Below are 20,601 nucleotides of genomic sequence, written 5' to 3' on the forward strand. Positions count from 1 at the left end.
GGATACAAACCAGATGGAGCAGCTTATCAGTTAAGCAAAAGGTAGGTAGGTAGGTAGATTAGATAGAAAGAAAGAAGGCAACTCTGTGTCTGTTCACAAGATACTCCATTTCTTGATTTTTAAATTGATTCATTAAAACTGAAAGATCAAAACATATTGCCTAAAATTTCCCCTGCAAGATTTCTGCTGCTTCTTACCTTCACCCTATAAAGACAGATCCAAATCTTGGGGCACTGTTTGTCAGTAGAAATCACAAGCATAAGCTATTAGTATTTTTATTTTGAACCCTGCACTATACTCCAGTTCTTTTATGTCTTGTTAAGCTGGGCATAGACAAAAATCCATGTTGATATTTTGGGTAAAGGAATTTTTTACCTCAACAGAGACACAGACAGACAGACAGAAAGAGACAAAGGAAAGAATCTTATTCACAGGGTCTGTTTTCCTTTGCGTCTGGTGGTTTAGCATCACAGAGACACTGCCTTGTGGTACAAGTTTTGTGAAATTCATAGGGCTTCATTATCTCAGCCAGCTTTCTCTTCATTTTGACTGTTTTCATTTTCATAGCAGCTCATGTAAATAGGCTGATCCTGCTTTGCATAAGCGTGTTGATTTATATGAATGCTATTTTGATCTCAAATTGATTGAATACTAAAAAGAAAGTCTAAGAAAAAGAGTAAAGTATTATAAAGGACTCCTGTCAAAGACAAAAGATCCTATGTATGTTCCCAGTTAGTGATAGGAAATTTTGTATTGTCTAGTTTTTAGAAGACAATATTTCCAAAGAAATATATGTATAAAGAAATATAGCAAATCATCATAATATTAAGCCCAAAAGTGTTTTAAAATACCATGGATTAAATTATATTTTAAAAACGGGACTCCACCTAATAAAAGCTGATGCAAGATAGGAAGGCCTGAGGTTTAGTACTATCTGCAACACCACCATTAAATAGCTTTAAGGGTATTTATGGTTCTATATTTACATTGAAAATGAAAGAAAAGTTAATGTTCATAACCAGAGCCAGAACTGTGCTGAGTATTTGCTATGTCTTATACTTATTTTATGACATTTTCTTTTAACACTAAATGCCTGCACTACTGCTATCTGCTACTGGTGTTCAGTAATTGGCAACTTGTTGGATTTTTCTTTTATTATAGCTAGTTGCACTTTCTTCCTCATTTTCTTCCCCATCCATTATAGCCCTGATTAAAATTCTACATGCCCTTAAATTACCAACCAAAATCCCACTCTTGGAAGAAAAAAATTGGTACCAATATTTGCACCTTATTTTGCATCCCTGTCCCAAGAACACTGATTTTTCAAATCTTGTCACTCATTGTGTGATAATAGGTGTCCTCCCCACCACCACCAGAAAAGGTATTTGTAGTATAAGAGGTTGTTCTGGAGCAGATTGAGGAGCTGGGGACCCCTCCAACCTCTTCGTCAGTAACCTCCTTCACCTACCCTCCCTACCCTAAAGACTGAGACAACTTGCACGTGTCATCCGTTCTTGCAAGTTAAGAGACCTTACCTAATCCAGAATTGCAGGCATTTGTCTATGTCCACATCATTTAATTTATGTGATCCTGACTATCTTATGTGTGCCTGTGGATGGCATACAGAATCAAAAACACTCGTTTATTGGAAAGCACACTGGAGAACAGAATTCCAGTTTCAGCCCTTGTAACTTCTGTCACCTTGAACAAGATAGTGACATTTTCTGAGCCTCAATTTCCTCACCTTTAAAAGGGGGCTAATAATACCTTCTCCAGTCAACTTCCAAGGTTGGCAGTGGAAGGAATAAGCAAGCTAACATAAGTTAAAGTGCTTTGTAAAATGTAGAGTTTATACAAGTGTGAACGATTATTATGCAAATGACGAGAGTATGTATCTGAGCTCTAAAAAAGAGCAGGTTTATCTATGTATGTAGGTTACTTGTCTCTTTTAAAAAATGAGGTTCCTGGCGATCCTATCGGCAAGGGGCTAGAGATTTGCATTTGACAGCAACCCGAAGACAATTCAACCTCAGAAATTTTACTTTTACAAAGGAATCTGCCAAAGAAAAAAGAAAAAAAAAAAAAAAAAGTATACTAACCCTGATAGGAGTTGCCCTAACTACTGAAAATCTCTCTAATGTTTCAGCTCCTGGAGATACTATTCATGTAAAAGCAAAACAAACAAAAACAAAACAAAATTCTCACTACAAACTGCTCTCTGACAGTTTTTTCTACATATCTCATATTGTGAACATTCTGCATGTGTTTTTAACACCGAATACCTGAGATGTGTATACTATAGAATCAAATAAGTTTTCCAGACTTGTCTTTAAAAGCTCAGGGGTAAATTTTGTAAAAATATATAGTGTTGAAGACACTCAATGAGGAAAAAATTTCTTGAAGTTAGACTTTCCCATGAAAGCTTACTAAGGAATACTCCTAAGCACGCAGTCTTCTTGTATTGCCATTTAGATCTATCATTCTGATTGATCACTGTGTAGTTGGCTATTATTGGGCCTAATTTAACCCTATACACTCACACATCCATCTACTCTGTCTATTGTACCTGACATTCTACAAATTACTTACTCATGCAAATGACGACCTAAGGCAACCTTTTAGGATATTCGTGTTTAATTATACAAATGGTTCTTGATAAATAAGATTACACATCCTTCCATATGTTTATTCCCTCCTTGATGAAGGGAAATTTAATTTTCATGCAGATTTGGTGGGGACAGTGTTGAAGAATTGCTGAGTTTTATGTAGTGTGCAGATCTATCCGGTTTGCAGAAGCTGACAGAATCACTCCATTTCGCACACAGAGATGAGCAGTTTTTTTTTCATTAGGCTTAAATCAACCTCGCTGGGTTCTGAAATCCGAAACAGCCCGTTTTGTGTTCCCAGGGTCAAAGGCAAAAAGCATAAAATAAAAACTATAAATAAATGAGGAAGAGCCTGCTCTCCTTTGCGATTATGCAGTTGCAAGACCAAAGTTTGTCTCCTTCTGTTGTGTTGAGATGCCTTTGTTTGCCAGTTTTGTTTTGGTTTTTTTTCAGCCTGGGGGTACTTTGGTTTTGACCAGTCTTGTTGATTTCTCTTTGGAGGTCTGGGCAGTGAATTCTGCAGGAAAAGCCCCCAGTCGCTGGATGTGGTGTAGAACGGGACCAGCCCCCCCAGAAGGTCTCAGAGCCCCCAAGTTCCATGCGGTATCTTCTACCCAAGCAGTCGTCAACATCAGCGCCCCCGTGAAGCCCAATGGAATCATCAGTCTCTACAGGTTGTTCTCCAGCAACGCCAGCGGGGCCCAGACGGTGGTGAGCAGCAGGGTGAAAATCCAGGACTGGTTAATTTTTACAAAATCATTCCTGTGGTGCCCTGGCTTTTTCTTCCTGATTCTTCTTTCTTATCCTGTTCTCCATTGCTCTCTGGTGAACTTAGTACAAAAATCTCTTCGAAAAGAAAAAGTATGCTGTTAGAAACAGAAAATATGTAAATGCTCAAGGAGAGAAATGCTGAAGGTGGTATTAAATACCCTACAGATGCAAGAAACCTAAGACTTTAGAGAAATCAAATTAAATTGGTTTCATTTAATGAGAAAACATAGGTCAAACACTTAACAAGATGGTGGTTTATATAGGAAGGGGTCAACAAATGGTCATTATTGGTGGTGTAAATGTTAATAGAAAAAGACACAATAAAGCAAAGAATATCCTCTGAATCCCCATTTTGACACGCACAGTTGCACGATAACACATTGAAAACTGCAGTCTTTCTTCTGGTGAATTCAAGGAAGTTCTAGCTCTTTGGAAGAGAAAGCAGAACAGCTCCGCCAGAGCAGCCCTGGCTCCACTGTCTGTTTATTAACACATTGGGGCACGTGGGGAGACGGCAGAGATTGTTCGGGAAAATCAGCTCTCACGCTGTGTGTTAGCCAAGCCGCTTGCTGGAAGGGATGTTAGGAATCAAGGAGACCAGTTTCTACACTATTAAAAGGAAGAGACTAGCAGCTGGCAGGATGAAGTCTCTTGTCTCTGTGGTACAGCTCGTGTCACTTTCGCTTTTCTCATGAATAAGTAGAGATTATAATGCTTTGTTCATGCAATCCTCAAATAGAGATTGTGTAGATCCTGGTATTACGTTATAAATTATTTAGACCAATTTAGGGAGCAATTTGGGCAAGTGTGGAGAAATCCTCTTGAGGCCAGAGTGCCAGGTAAGGTAACTTACACACAAGAAAGGCTCCGATGGAATGTTAAAGGGATATTAGCATATTTTCCACAGGGCTCCCTATTCAATAAATATAGATGATGTAAATACAATCAACCCTTGATTATCCATGCTTATAAAATGATAACATTAATAAACTAAAATAATTTATATTTGGAGTGCATTGTATGCATTTTTTTAAAATAACAGATAGCTCTTCTTAATTATGCATTACTTATGTCAATGTGAAAATTAATTTCCAGTTTCTGAACTCTTCTGGTTCCGAGAGTACTTAATAAAACCACACCGAGGTCAAAAGTTTGCTCCAAATAAACCAAAAAGTTTATATTTTGACAAAGATGATTGAGAGAAGGCTACGATGTTTTGTAAAACCCAACTTCCTCCAAGGGAGAGATGGACTTTCAAGCTTTTAAATATACCTATACTGACTCTAATATAAATCTGAGGGCATCTTTGACCCAGAAATTAAATGCAAGTAACTGTGGCAGAATATGGACCGTGGTGAATGTTTGCTAGAAATGTAACTCAAATACAGTTTTTTTTTTTTGAAAAGGCATCTTCAGAGGGTCAAAGAATTGGATTGATATTTTCCATTCTATGCCATTTTCTAATACCTTTCTAAGATGAGATAATGTATGATATTATGCCTAGTGATTTCTGTCCTATCTCAAACATCACTTTATGTATCCCTTCCTATGTTAGCTATTTAACTGTTATGTTATTCAACTATGTTTCAACTGTGGAGTCATGCCTCTCCGATTGGATTGCTAATTTCCTAAGGATAAACGCTATGCTGAAGGCCATGTTGCATCTCCCAGAGTGCCTAGCATGGGGCTCTATTCACATGAGGTGGGGTTCTTGATAACATTTACCAATTGTCTTTGACCTGTGACACTGTCTCATCTAGTCCTCTCTCTCCCTCCAGCTGTCCGAAGGCATGGCCACCCAGCAGACTCTTCATGGCCTACGACCCTTCACTACCTACTCCATTGGGGTCGAGGCCTGCACCTGCTTCAACTGTTGCAGCAAGGGGCCAACGGCTGAGCTGAGAACTCATCCAGCTCCACCCTCAGGACTGTCCTCACCACAGATCCAGGCGCTGTCCTCGAGGACAGCCTCCTTCCAGTGGAGTGCCCCCCTGTTCCCCAATGGTGTCATTCAAAGGTAATGGCTCAGGCAGAAGGATGAATAAACTAGAACAAGGTGTGCATACAGACATATAGCTACCCAGCACTTCCCAAGGCAGACTTGCTTCTTGAACAGATATCTATAGCAAAATAGACAAATAAATTGATTAGAGTGGTAATGCCACCTACAAAGCACTTAAATCATAAAATCAACTAATGATAGAAAGGTAAACAACATAATCATCATCACATAAAAAAAAGACAAGGTGATGTCTTTGTATTCATTGAAAGAATATGGTCCTCAGGGTTCTCTTGAATCATTCATTCTATAGGCCTTGGCTAGAACATCAGAAGCTCATAGTTAAACCCGAATTGCCCTAAACATACATAATTATGTTTCAATTATTTAGCATAATTTAAAATGTCGTAGTGAACCATTGTTGGAAAGAACAAACAAGTTACTTTACTCAAAATCATCTGGTGAAAAAAAGATTTTCTTTATTCTAAACAGAGAACAATCTATCACTCACCTCTTCAAAGAGAGAAATTATCTTATCTCTACCAGCAAGGATTACTAGTTGCTGAGTCAACAGTGGTGTGTGGATAGATGGTGACTTTTCTTGTCCTTTCTCCGGTTACATCTGCTGCTCATTTCCAACAGCATTAACTAAAGTGTTTCTGGGAGCAGTTCCCTGCAAATGGAAATTTTAAAGAGCTTGTAGTTTGATGGAAACAAAATACCTTCTCACGAAATAGATCCAGTTTTTAAAGAGAAAGTTAAGCTAATTCCATTGCTTGTCTTCACTCTGCGTATTCATTCTTGTTTTAGCTACGAGCTCCAACTCCACGTGGCTTGCTCTCCTGCGTCAGCCCTGCCCTGCACTCCCAGCCAAACAGAGACAAAGTACACGGGACCAGGGCAGAGAGCCAGCCTTGGGGGTCTCCAGGCTTACACCACCTACGAGCTGAGAGTGGTGGCCTACAACGAGGTGGGCAGCACAGCTTCTGGATGGATCAGCTTCAGCACCCAAAGAGAAAGTGAGTACAAGTGGCTGCTACAGTAAGAGGTAGGAGGGTAGTCAGGAGAGGCTTGTCCTGAAAAATCTAGGGGAAACCACTTTTTTAAACGAATTGAGTTGAGTGTCCAATTACATTGAATGCTACTGAAACATCGATGAAGATGACTGCTGGAGAAAAATGCCTTCTGGATTTAATAATATGGAAGTCAAGGGCCAATTTAGGAAGATTTTTCATGTCACAATGGGGTAAAAATCAATTCAGAGGAAGTTAAACAATGAATAGGAAGAAAGAAAATGAGCAAACACCATAGAGCATTTTTAAAAGAAATGTTGCCACTTCTTTCCTTCTTTAAATTATGTGGCAGAATCCCTAGTATTTCCAGAAAGCATTGAGACATGGTTCTATGAGAAAAAGCCGCAGAGCAATTGAGCACAGAGAAGGGCGATCAACTAATTAATTGGGGGCTTCCAAACATTTCTATAAAATACAGTCATGCATCGCTTAACGCTGAGGATACGTTCTCAGAAATGCCTCACTGGGCAATCGTCTTGCGAATATCATAGAGTGCACTTACACAAACCTAGATGGTGTAGCCTACTGCACACCTATGGCTCCTAGGCTACAAACCTGGACAGCATGTTACTGTACTGAATACCGTAGGCCGCTGTAACACAGTGGCAAGTGTTTGCATATTCAAACACATCTAAACATAGAAAAGTTATGGTAAAAATATGGTATAGAAAATAAAAGGTGGACCGACCACCTGTACAGGGCAGCTTCATTATAATCTTATGGGACCACTATTGTATATGGGGTTTTGTTGACCAAAATGTCATTATGAGATGCATGACTATAACATCTCTTCGGATTTTATAAAGTATATACTTCTATTGTTTAAAAACAGCAAACACAAAAAGTATTAAGAATAAAATAAGTATTTATCAGAACCAGCTACATAATTTATGGGGCCCAGTGGAAAATGAAAATATGGAGCCCTTTGTTCAAAAATTATTAAGAATTTCAAGATAGCAACAGAAGAGCATCAGACTAAGCCCAGGACTCTTCTACATGAGGAGCCTGTGCGAGTGCACAGCTCATGTGGCCAGGAAGCCAGTCCTGCTTATAATCCGCCCACCCAGAGACAGCGCCTACTTATATTTTGGCATAATCAATTCCTTTCATCCTTTTTCAATGCATATTTTTTACTATATGGCTGAGATCATACTATAATTAAAATTTCATAGTCTGCTTTTCATATTTCACACTATTTAATTTGCATTTCCCACAGCATTGAAAAAAACTCTTTAGCCACCAAATTTAATGGCTATGTAATATTCCATCTATAAATTGGTTTGGTAGGCATTTCAGTTGTTTTTGGTATTTCCCTTCAATGAATGTGATGAGAAAAATCATTTGTGAACAAATCTTTGTTTGAATGTCTGATTATCTTCTTAAATTTTGACAAATAGAATTTACTGCATCAAATATTTAATATATTAAGGCTTTGGATACTTATTTCATGTTTGCTTTCCAGAAGGATTATATCAGGTTCAGATCTTCCCTAAAATACTCTATCCGGCATTGAGTATGATACCAATTTGAAAAGTAAGAACTATGCATTCATTTAAAGACTATCGTTTCACACGAGGACCTTAATGTGTCTGAGCAACAACACACGAGGATGTTAGTATGAGGGCACGTTTAGAAAGGACTTTTTGTTCCTGGCACTGTATAAGCATTTTACAAATAGTCTTGCAACAAACCTGTGAAATAAATACTATCATTCTCCCAATGTACAGATGAGAAAACTGAGGCCGGACTATGAACTATGCACTACGATTCCAGGATGCCATTCACATAGACTTTGGAGGTTCCTGGGGTCAGACAGTGGCTCCCTGAGGTGGCCCTCAACTAAGGCCACCCTTAGGTAGCTTGGCCAGTTCCACATCTAGTAAGCACAGTTAATGCTCTGAAGTCCTGGTCACTGCTCAGCAGCGCCCTCAGTACTGCTGTGCGTCCCTGGTCAGTTTACTTCCTGCTCTCTGCAGTCAAGGTTTCAAACCGCCTCCAGCCTCCTGAAACCTCCCACTGTGTCTCACCCTTTCTCCCCGCACGCCCACAGCCTGGCCAACCCTCCTCCCTTTATTCTCTGCCTACTCTTGCCTTGTAATTCACCAGGAAAAGAGAAGTCATCAGTCGGTCACTTGCTCCCCTTCCCACCCCAGACAGCCCACCTCCATCTGCACTGTCTCCGTCAGCGACAAGGAAGGGGTGGTTCTGCCTCTGTCTGAAATAAATCTGCCTCCCACGCTGTCACTACCATCCCCTTCTCCACAGATCACACCGTTCCTTTTCCCTCCTTGATCTTCAGTGTGTCACACGTAGATTCAGAGCTGCTTCTGTCTCTCTGATGCTAAAGCAAACAAGCTCCATGTCCCCTGCAGTGACTGCTGGACTCTCCTCTCCCTCACAGCAAAGCTTTTCTGAACGCTGGTCTACACACACTTTGCCCGTTTTCTCCCTTCCCGCTTACTCCTTAACTTCCTGCCACTGGATGCAAATCTCTTCCTAAATTTGCCCTTGACCTCCGCATCGATATATATATCCAGGAGGCATTTTTCTTCAGGAGTCACCTTATTGACTTTACAGGAGCTTTCTATGCAACTGAACCTTCAATCCTTTTTCAGAAAGTGGTTTTCCCTGGTTTTCATGACAAGCGTCTCCTGGTTTCCCTTCTACTTTTTAGTCAACTTTGTTGGTTGATCTTCCACTAACCAAGTTCAAGTCTCAATCCTAAACTTTCTCTCCCTGCCTCTTCCCTCCTCTCCCCATTCCTCCTATTCCTTCCCCTTCCCTCTTCCTTCTCCCTCTGCAGGTGGGTTCAGCTACTCCAAGGCCCAGGTTTGAGGCTGACCTCCAGTGGTCACCTCCTCCCCAAGCCCTCTGTTTTGAAACCTAAACCCCCATGCCCAGCCCCCTCACAGACATCTCATCGCCAGCAACACTGGACAGCCCCAAAGAGCGCTTGCATCTGTCCCCTTACAGTTGAGCCTCCTTTAGTCCTCAGGTCCTCAGTTTCCATCCCCAGCACAGGGCACAACGTCTTAGGTTCCCGATAAACGTGGCTTAATGAATGAGTGAGTGCACCTAAGACTTTGCGTGTGTATTGTTGGCACTGCTCAATCAGTGTTCTGTGTCACCCATACTTCAATCAAAGCAAAATGTAACGATTGTTAATGTGTGCTGTCTGATTTTGCATTCTCCTTCACAATATATCCATAAGCCAATTTTGCTAATTTTCCCAGGTTTTGTTGGGGGTACTGGGCAGAAGGCCAGAAAACAGCTCTGTGAGGTTTACAAGTTATAACCAGTCCTCTTTTGAGTCATGAGGCTTAGCTTTTGCAGACATTTTTTTTTTTTCTCTTATACTAGAAGAACAAAGTGAGCAGATTTAAGATTTCCTTCCTTTCTGTTCTTTCACGTTGGGAGAAACGGCTGAAAAAGCTACACTAGCACTGAAGAAGAAAAGATTCTCTTAATCCACTACTGGATCCACAGAAATGGGAAAATACAAGAAATGACTGGCTAGAATATGGATTTTTAAATACCATTTATGCTACTTTTAACTCATTACACACGCTCCGAGAAAGAAAATGTGGATCAGAGAATACAAACCAGAAGATAATTTAAAAATAGCGTTTGAAGTTTTATATAGACGTGAGCACACACACACACACACACACACAGCAAAGGGGCTGGACAAGCAGAACAACACATTCAGCCCCCGCAGCCTGAATTACTCCTTCAGTGGAAGAGGGAGGGGAGGTGTAAATGTTTAACAGCTGGTCTTCTTGAGAGAAAAATGGCTGGATTTGAAGTGCTTGCCAATTTCCATGGTGTAAATGGCCCTACCATTACTGATGTCTAGTTTACCAAGATGACAGCCCTGAACGAGTTGGGAAGAGATGGGTAGTCGCTTATCATTATATAATATTTCCACCATCAAGGGATATAAGTAACCTCGAGTGCTGCATAGAAAATAGTAAAATGTAGTCAAAATAATGAAAAACTTATAGATTGTGCATATGTATTACCTTCGCTTTAATATAAGTTTATATACAAAAATTTAATTTTTACTAATGGCTGAATTTAGCAACCAACTCACGGAATTCCTGAATATTTAACAATTGGGATGAGCCAGCTTCGGCACACCACTGGAGAGCACCCATAAAGAGAGCATTGGTAAATTATGCTCCTTTAAATAACTGTACTGATTATAAGAAAGCAAGGTGGGCTTTGGCAGCGTTAAGCAGGCCTGGGTTCGGATCCTGAGTCTCCTACTAGCTATTGACATTGGACAGGATGGTTGATCTCTCTGAACCTTAGTTTTCTTACCTGAAACATTGGAACCAGTCCTTCCAGGATTGTTTGGAGGATTAAATGAGATAAAGTATGTCCAGTGCTAGGAGCACAGTAACTGTTACCATTTTCTCAGTCTTCTTTGGGGAAGTTACATAAACCCATTATTCCTGATTGTTTTGGTTGCTTACTCTTTTTTTTCAGGAAGGTCTCCAAATCCTGCAAGACAAGTAAGACCTCCTATCTTTCTATTTTCTTACTATTTACAAACCTTCTCTCTATTTGTGCTGTTAGGAGATAGGAGAAATGTGGAAATATATTGAATTAACAAAGCCATGGACAAATATAATAGTGTATTCCATTGTGATATTAGAATTCGTGTTAGAGAAGCATAGAAATTTAAACATAGCTTGATAACTCGTTTTAGTATTTGCAGAATATTTTTTGTTATGACTCTATGGAAATGTCTTTGAAAGATAAGATTCAAATGTCTTTTATGGTTGACTCCTATGATTACAAAAGCATAATTCCTTATTTTGTTATATTTCCTAATATCAGCAACAGATGGATTTTTTAAAGAAAAAAAATTATATCCAATTTATTCCCACCACCCACTCCTTTATTTTTTTTAAAGCCAATTTAGTATATACATGGATCTTAATGCTTTTACAAATATATTGATTATTTTGAAGAAAATGAGATCTCATGAAATAAATCTCTTCTGACTTGACAAGATGATATGCTATCCTTTCCTTCGTTTCTACAAAAATTATTCATTTAGAAGATGAGCCCCAGTTAAGGATTTTTGTTTTGTTTTACTTTAATAAGGAACTGAAAAATCAAAAGGGAATGTGCCTGTAAAATGCCCACAAAGTTGCTTCCATACCTGATATAATACTTAGGAGACCTGAACTTGATTATATACTAATGTACCATGCTATTGATTGATTAGTCAGGGCAATGAATTATTGTACTCGAATTGCTGTTTGCAAGGCTTTTTAACTATCTTAGAAAACAAACTAACGGTTCGAGAAAAAGCTTTAAAAATAAATGGGTGCCAAAAGGACATAATTCACCATCTAAGCAGTTTGGTTTGGAGAAAAAAATATATTAACTTCATCTAGTCCTTGGGGCTTCGTAGCAATAAATATTGATTTGATATGAAAAATGGCCATCTACTGTAGTTAATAGTGTTAAGGATACTTTACCTGTTAAAAGAGGGAAAATGCAACAAAATATGAGCTCCAGGGTTATGTCAGTGAGCAGATCCATTGTATGTTAATAGTTTTATTTATAAAACACCACTCTCCATTGATTTTTTTTTTTTTTTTTTGGAAGCAGGTGCAAAATTGCTGAGAAAGCATTTCTCACAGGTTCCCGTTGGTTTTCTTCTCACCCCCAGTATTGGTTGTTTTGTAACACCGAGGAAAAAGTGACGGGTTCTAGTAATGTCAGGATTTTTTTTTTTTTTTTTTTTTGCTTTTGCTCATATTTGAAGGAAAAAATGCACATACCTGCACCCCCAAAAGAAGTTGCCATTTTTAGAGCATGCAACTTTCTCTCAACAGTGCCTCAGTACCGAGCCCCGTTTTCAGTGGACAGCAATTTGTCAACGGTGTGTGTCAACTGGACGGGCACCTTCTTCCTGAACGGCCCGCTGAAGGAGTACGTGTTAACCGACGCAGGACAACGCGTGTACAGTGGCTTCGACACCGTCCTCTACATCCCGAGGACGGCGGACAAAAGTTAGTGTCTGACTCCCGTTTCTCACTGGGAAAGGAGCCCTGTTCCCAGCTTTATGAGATATTAAATCTGCAAGCTGACCAGCAGGTGCTCATTAAAACGTCTTGGTTTAAGTGGCCACTTCTTGTGCAGAAGTTACTGCGCGGAGTAAATAAGGTTTTCTTTCCTTCCCGTTTGCTGTTTGACGCACTGCAGTTATAATGCAGCCGCAGGGGACAGGCTGCCTCCACAGGACATGAGTGTCCCCATGAAGGAATAAGACCAGGGGACAGGTTGTGGTCACAAGAGAAATAGCACCTACACATAGTCAATGAGTAGCCAAAAATAATACACTTTTAGGGACTTCCGAGATTTTCTTGATGTATCTCCGGTCTCCAAACAGCCCTATCGGGCAATGACCGTCTCCAACTCTTAAGGACCCTGAGTAAGGGGTTTCCTTAACCTCCCTCCATATTAGTCCCTGAAAGAACAACCCTTTCCCTCTGAGACCGAATTCCTTCTCCTGTTTAATTGCAAGTCCTTTTTCTCTTCGTCTTGTTTCTAAATTGAAATGAGAAAAAGTTTTACAAGGTGCTAAGTATCTTCTAGCGATCAGCGTGCTCACAGGACCCATAGATATTCAGCCATTTTAAGCAATCTGGATTTATACCATGAGTTACTTAGTGGTATTTTGGGTTACTTGAAAATATGATTTATTTTGGCTACAAGGCAGAGGTAAACAATGAGCTCCAGAATTGCTTCTGTGGTCTTTGAAACTTAACAGTTTTACAGTGATTATGCTCCATGTGTTCATGGTTACAGTTCGTGGTCACCTGGGCAGTTTGTTGGGATGAGAAGATGGCCTGGTGATTGGAAGATGCCTGTTCTTCCTGGCCAGGCTGCTGACCATCTGTGTGAACTCGCAAAAGTTGCTTCCTTTGGGTTCAGGGCAATTGAAAGAGGAATTGAAACTACGTGATTTCTAAGATACCTTCTGAGTTCTCCCTTTCAGTAAGAAACTCTCGGTCACTTAGTGGAAGGTACACCTGTATGTTTTGAAGGAAGGGTTTAGACTATATGCAGAACATAATACTTTGAATATTATCTTTTACTCCTCTGATAATTCTTTCCCTTTGCTGTATAAGCTCTAATCTTCTTTAGCTCTGTTACTTACGGAAATGCTCTTATTACACTAATTATAGCTTTTTTACTTGATAATTTTTAAATTAGAAACCAGTTTGCATATTCGGTAAAAGCTCACAGCTTGCTCTGGAATTCTATTTTCAGACATCTTCATGCTATGATACATTGTTCTTTGAGAAGTATGCCCGCTCCTCATAGGTGCTGAGGGACTGAGTCATTTACCAGTTCTTCCTTTTGTCTAGCCTTCTTTTTCCAGGTCACCTGCACTACAGATGAAGGAAGTGTTAAGACACCATTGATCCAATATGATACCTCTGCTGGATTTGGTAAGCATTTAATTCATTCATATTATATTCAGTGTAGCACATACTCATTTTTCTCAAGAAACATGCATGTGTTTATTTATACATAGTCGTGCTAATATATCAGCATAGACTATATGGAAGAAATTTTAAGTGTTGTAAGAAATGTTTTAAAAAGTCCTCATGGAGCTTACATTAGACAAGGAGTGAGGATATCTTCTTAGAATGCCAAATCATTGAATTGGAAATTCGGAGAAGACCAGAAAGATCAGACTAAACTCCTCTCTCCTAACGACAAATCCTGTCAATAAAGAGTTGTATAATTTTATGTACAAAAAAGTGATTTATAGAGGAAATCAGAAGAAGGAGAGATCAGAGGATAGGAGAAATTACTCAGCCAATTCACACTGATCATAAGGGTAATATTTTGGATGCAGAGGCTAAAATAGTAAATTTGGAAAATGTCTTGTATCCTCCATAAATGATTATGATTATTAATACTGAGTAATTTAACGAAAGAGATAAAATTTTAATATTTCAGGAACATCTTTTAAATTGAATTCTATTCATAATCTTTGAATCCAACATTTGTGATACTTTATAATTTCAAAATGCAGGGTAGAGAAATGCCTAATCTTTTCCATTAAAACAACTGTGGGACGAATACCCTATTTTAAATTCCAGTAATTAATACTATATCAAATTTGCATGCAAATATAGGTTTTTTTTAAGTAATTATGTCCCAAATTTCTGAAACACAGGTAAACATACATATTGTTATCAAGGATAGTTTCAATCTATAAAAATAATAAGATATGATTCTATGTTTCCAAACTTTACATGTCTGGATGCCATATAAAACTTCCTACAACACCTAACACAATTCCTTCCACATAGTTTATCTCATGTTTTTTAACAGCAGTAGCGGGATAGAGCAGACCTCATTTGGTATTCTTTTAGAAACCCCGGTATTTCTGCAAGTGGACAAATGGAGGTCTGAGGAATGCAGGAATCTACCCAGGATTGCTCTGCAAGATTGTTGCTGAGATGAGAACTTGAATATGGTTTTTCTATTGACTCCTGGCCCAAGACTTTCTCTTTAGCAATGGTTCTCCAGTTTAAGGGTGCGTAAGAGTCACCTAGGTGTGCTTGTGTACTGTAGGTTCCCAGGCCCCTGGGAGAGATTCAAAATCAGGGGGGCCCAGGAATCTGCTCTTGAAATAAGTCCCACCCAGTGATTCTGACGCAGGGGCCCAGGACCACACCTGGAGTAATACCACAAAACCAAGGTTGTTCTACCTTCTGAAGCAAATCTAGTCTAGTTGTCTTGGTCGATGGAAGTCCGTTGTTCCTGGAGGCAGAGAGGGATTTGCTCTTATCTTGGCTGTGGGTTGGGTTTTTCTCTGGATCTGAGGCCCAGCCACGGGAGTTCCATCCTCTGCTGGGGAACCCCCCACGTGGTGCACAGGTGGAGTCCCTTAAAATGAAAGGGTACTTTGAAAAGAAAAAAGGAATGGGATAAAGAGACACCCTCCTGATTTCAAGCTGTTCATAAAAGCGGAGAAACCTCCAGTTGGCTCCTGAATACAGGCTGAGGTTTGCATCGCGTGTCTGGAGGCTGGGCTCTGGGCAGAGCGGAGGGAAAGAGCTCTGAGGACTGTGCACCGTTATGGCAGATTCCAAGATGTGCTGCCCAACTAACATCCATAGTCAGTTCTCATTTTTATGATATAACTTTTAAAATGCTCTCGTTCCCTTGCCTGAAGGCAGCCTCCAAGCGGGAAAGTGGCAGAGATCTCATTTTCCTCTGACTGCTCTGAGGGCTATTTCCCTTTTGGGGCTTCCCTCGGGCAGGCTGCCCTCCGTTCCCCTGAATGCTCCCAAGCAAGGGGCCCACTGGGCCCATCAGATCAGTGTCTGGAGTTACAGCCAAAGAGTTATTTCCTCTCTGTGCTCCACACCGAGGAAACGGCTCATTCAGTGTATAGCCAAGGTTTGTTTGTTTTTGATCACACAACACACATTAGTTCCTAAGTAGAGGAATTTCTCCTGTTGGAGCTTGATCAGAGCTTTGACTCCAACCCTTCATTTTAGAGGCTGGGATGTGAAAGCCAGAGAGTCAAATTTTCAATCACAGAGCTGATCAGAAGCAGAGTTAGGGTTGACAAAGTAGTATACCCCCTCTCGTGGAGTTCAGAGTTAACTTTTAGTCACCATCTCTTCCTCCCTTAAATATTTTCACCCCAATTCTGAACTCTTCCCCCTTACGTCTTCTTCTGAAAATGTGAGGCTGAAGTACCAGGCAGGCCCACGAAGTCCTTGAGGTGCTGAAAAGGGGAAGTGGGTCCAGGGAGTGAGTAGGCATTTGTAGCTGTGTCTGTTTGTCCTTGTGCCTCTGGCGAGAGGCATTTGCTTTAGGTGAGCAGCCGTCTGGCTCCCAGCTCCATGCTGGCTGGCAGGTGGGTGGCTGCATTGGGTCCACAGGCTTCTGCACTGGCCCCAGCAAGCGCTGGGTGGGAGCTGATCTCTGAGGTTCCCTCCTGCTGAGCTTGCCCTGCTGCCAGCCTCCGCCCCCACCCATTCCAGCTGTCCCCACATCCACGAGGCTCCATAATCCCGCCCAACTTGCACCTACGTAAAGCCCTAAGCAGAGGGCCTGGCATGGGGTAGATGCTTATTAAATGGGAACTACTTTGATGGGCACCTTGTACAGAAACTCACATCAACTGAACTCTCAACACATGAATGGAGAGCAAGGCTAAGCGGTCCCATTGCATATAGATTTCTTTCTGTAGGAAGCTCTCCCGGTGCATAGGAGTGATGGTTCTCAGAGCTTATGCTGTTTGAGAGAAGCCAGGGGATAAGAAATGTAAAGGTGATGTGGTAGCAAACACAGGCTGTTAATATTATGACGGAAAATGGAATCTGGTATCTCAAAATCCAGTTTGCACAAACTTTCAGGAATGGGGCTGTCGTGTGAAGCGAGGGGACCTCGGATCTCCGCAACAGTGAGTTTGTAAGGGAGTCTGTGGCAATGACAGTAAGGGCCCCTGTCCCTCACAAGAGCCCACGCTCAAGAAGGGACTTGGCTCCCAAGGCACACAGGTGTGAAAGCGGCAACCCTCAAGGTTACTTTGGCAACTGCTTTTAAAAATTGCTCCCCACTCCCGTCTTTCCAGGGACTTGCCACGGCCCGAGCAGTCTCACCAGGAGGGACAGCAAGGTCTCTTGAAGGCTAAAAGCCCGCCAACACATTGAACAATCGCCCCCAGCCTGCACACAGGCGCAAACAAGCACCATGAGACAGACTTTCAACTTCTCTCTAATTTACCGTCAAATAACACAGCCAGAGATCACAAATTTACCTTCTGAGATAACATTTCCCTTTTTTTTCCCCCTGGGTTGTGCAGGCTTGGTGCTAACAACTCCTGGAGAAAAGAAGGGATCGGGGAGCAAAAGCCCAGAGTTCTACAACGAGCTGTGGTTTATAGTGTTGATGGCGATCCTGGGCTTGGTCTTGCTGGCCATTTTTCTGTCCCTGATACTACAAAGAAAGATCCACAAAGAACCATTTATCAGAGAGAGACCTCCGTTGGTGCCTCTTCAGAAGAGGATGTCTCCACTGAGTGTCTACCCACCAGGGGAAAACCATACGGTATGTGTACAGGTGCAGCCCGACTTCCCTGTCACTGGACTAGTGTACTTGTTTTCCTTTAGAGGGAGATGTTTCCATAGGCCACGTTCTTAGACAAAGGATGCACACGATGGCCACAGCTGGAGGGAAGGCATGGGAGAGTGAAGAAGGCAGGAGAGATCTGTTGAGCCCCAGGGATTAGCTAAATCAATGCTGGGGCCCATAGAGCACAGTGAGGAAGTAGAAGGGAAGTGCTTGAGCCCTGCTCGGTATATCTACTCTGTAAGTGACCCATGTCCAGTAGTGGCCAGAACTCATTTCAGGAATAAATGCTCCTTCCCTACAGGCAGGCCCCTCTGTGTCAGAATCCCCCACGAGGAGAGGTACTGTCTTCATCACTTGGTTAACTTAATAACCAAGCAACACTCCCATGATTCCTGTCGGGATGTTATGTTATAACATATGGCTATAACCCATTGCGACCATGAGAGAAAATTATCGAAGGTTAGACAGATTAAAGAGAGTACAATTTGCATTACTAAAGCAAAATGAAGAGTCATTGGTGGTGAACGTGGGCTCCTCATTTACTCAGAGTCAAGGGGAGGAATCCGAACCAGGAACATGCTGGATTCACCTACTTGGTTTCCCAGATTGACTTTCTTTTTAGCCGGGTAGGTCAATGGGATGTACCCCTGCAGCACCCACACCCCTGCCCCTCACGCGACAAGCTCTGGTGTCAGTGCTGCAGTAACCCTCTTGCAAGCACCTGCCCCCTGAACAGGTAGGTGTCCATTGAATATCAGACCCAAACTGGGAAAAGGATTTTAGGCTGCACAGAGAGAAATAGGCAGAGGTGCTGGGGAATGAGAGAGCCTTTTGTATTTCATTAACATTTTTCACGGTCACACAGTATATAGTCCAGCTAAGTTCAAGTGCAGGTTTTACCTGTAATTTACTTACTGGTCTGAAGATTCTTTCATTCTCCTTAATACTAAACAGATGCCAGTGGTATTCACCTTAGACTGTAGTCAATCAACTTCCACTCACCATGGGGTTTTAATCACAAAACCCTATTCCATATCTCCACATATATGTATATCATTAAAGTATGGGTATGATCGTGCTGTAATGTATTTAAACATGTTCCAAGCAGACTGATGCTCCCATTTGTTCTCAGTTTGACTCTGTGGCTGATATATCTGATGTGTCCAGCAATGTCACCCTAAAAAGTTACACCATGCACTTTGAGGTACCTCTGTGTGCTGCATGAATGCATGATCTTTTGCATGGTGTGTGGACTGCACAATGAAACGCAGGAACATTGATTCCGTGAACTAAGTCAGAACCCTCAGATGGTTAGAGCAGCTGGATTTTATCTTATGACACATCCTAGGTCTTATTCATGGAGTGACTTTGTCTCTCTGATGTTAGTATGATGCCTGATTTAATTTGGAGGTTGGAATCCTTTGACAAGGAGAGCAACAAAAATGAGAAAAGGGAGGAGGAGTCTATTTCCCTACACTTTTAATGTGAAATACAAACTACTCGCTTAGTGGGCAACCCTGAGAGAACATTGTCAGCTTTGCTCTGGGGAAGGGATGTTCTCAGGAGGGAGGCCCTTGTTAACACCCCCTCCGTCCTCCTTGCGAATCAGCAAGCCCTGGCCCCACAGGAACAGTAGCCGGAGAGCCAGGGCATGAGCTGTCTGGGTGCTAAGAACACTGGCCATCTCACACGAGTAATTAGCTTATTATCTCATCCTTATCAAGAAGCCAAGGGCCACAGTGTTCTGGGTAATCACAACCACTGAATTCGGTAGGAGAGTCTAGAGACAGTTGTTTCCTTCATTGACAACGTGTGAGACATGAGATGCTGTTCTCTATCAGATTTCAAGCCCATTTTCTTTACATGGGAATTACCAACAACAACTACCTTTTCAGGGATTAGCCGATACCAAGATTCCCCAGTCTGGGACACCTGTGAGTATTCGGAGTCTTCGGAGCAACCGGAGTGTGTCTGTGCTGCGAATCCCAAGTCAAAGCCACATCAGCCAAACCTACTCCCAAGGCTCTCTCCACCGCAGTGTCAGCCAGCTCATGGACATTCAAGACAAGAAAGTCTTGATTGACGACTCGCTCTGGGAAACCATCCTGGGCCACAATAGCGGACTGGTGAGTTGCTTTCCTCATTCAGAGCCTTTGCTAAACATTCCCAAAGGACTCGGTAAAGAGATGGCACAAAGCTTCCTGTGCTTCATCAAATGCTGCCCACAGCACTTAGGGTCCCCTCTGAGCTCTTACCCAATGATGTAGTAACCAACTCGTGTACCAGTGTACTCTAATCCTTTGATAAGCAGGGTAGAAACATTGTCTTGTTCTTCTGGCATGCATTAGAGGCTCAAAAAAAATAAATACATGAATAAGCAAAGAGACAAACAGGTGTCTTTAACTTAAGGCAGAAGATAACTGAAAACACTGGAACTGGCCTAAAACAAGGCACAAACTAAAACACCTGCTTTACTAAAAAAAGGAGGTGCATCATCTTCTCCCTACTGGATTATTGCTAGAGAAGTCTTTTCTACCAGCAGGTTAAAATGGTTCCTTTCCCAAAAGCAGAAAATCATGACAAATGAGGGTGTTACTACTTATAAGCTTCATCTGTCTCAATTTCAGTCCAGTGGGTACAAATAATTGACTCTTTGAAAGGTAACCCCATCATTGTACTACATTTGTTGCCAGCCCCCTAGTGGCTGAGACGACTAAAATCCTAGAATTTTTACCAACCATCAGACTTTGTTGTGCTAACAAAGGTGCCTGCTGGAATGCCATTGGGTTAGTTAGATCATAAACGGATAGCCAGCTAAGGACTTAGCTCCTTGGTCTACTCCTCTGTGCCAGAATTATTCACCTCTGTTTCTTTCAAACACTCATCTTTCTCAAGTTCTCACTTATCCTTCACTGAGAAGTTGATGACTTCCATGAAGTGGTTCTTGACTAATGGCAAATAAGAAGGGAAGTTCCCTGACTCCAGGTTCTCTGTCATCATCTTGCTTGTTCAGAATGAT

General features: G+C 41.4%; 1 protein-coding gene across 1 annotated transcript in view; it reads left to right on the forward strand.

The window, feature by feature from the left end:
- Positions 1 to 20,601, forward strand: part of USH2A (usherin) — a 611,994-nt gene that overhangs the window by 590,212 nt on the left and 1,181 nt on the right. Inside the window, exons 64-70 of the mRNA XM_069459264.1 lie at positions 3,108 to 3,317; positions 5,156 to 5,394; positions 6,187 to 6,395; positions 12,305 to 12,481; positions 13,844 to 13,927; positions 17,314 to 17,558; positions 19,478 to 19,708. Coding sequence (XP_069315365.1) covers positions 3,108 to 3,317; positions 5,156 to 5,394; positions 6,187 to 6,395; positions 12,305 to 12,481; positions 13,844 to 13,927; positions 17,314 to 17,558; positions 19,478 to 19,708 — 1,395 coding nt within the window. The remainder of the gene's footprint in view (positions 1 to 3,107; positions 3,318 to 5,155; positions 5,395 to 6,186; positions 6,396 to 12,304; positions 12,482 to 13,843; positions 13,928 to 17,313; positions 17,559 to 19,477; positions 19,709 to 20,601) is intronic.

Source organism: Eulemur rufifrons, chromosome 27 (genome assembly GCF_041146395.1).
Source record: "Eulemur rufifrons isolate Redbay chromosome 27, OSU_ERuf_1, whole genome shotgun sequence".
Lineage (NCBI taxonomy): Eukaryota > Metazoa > Chordata > Mammalia > Primates > Lemuridae > Eulemur > Eulemur rufifrons.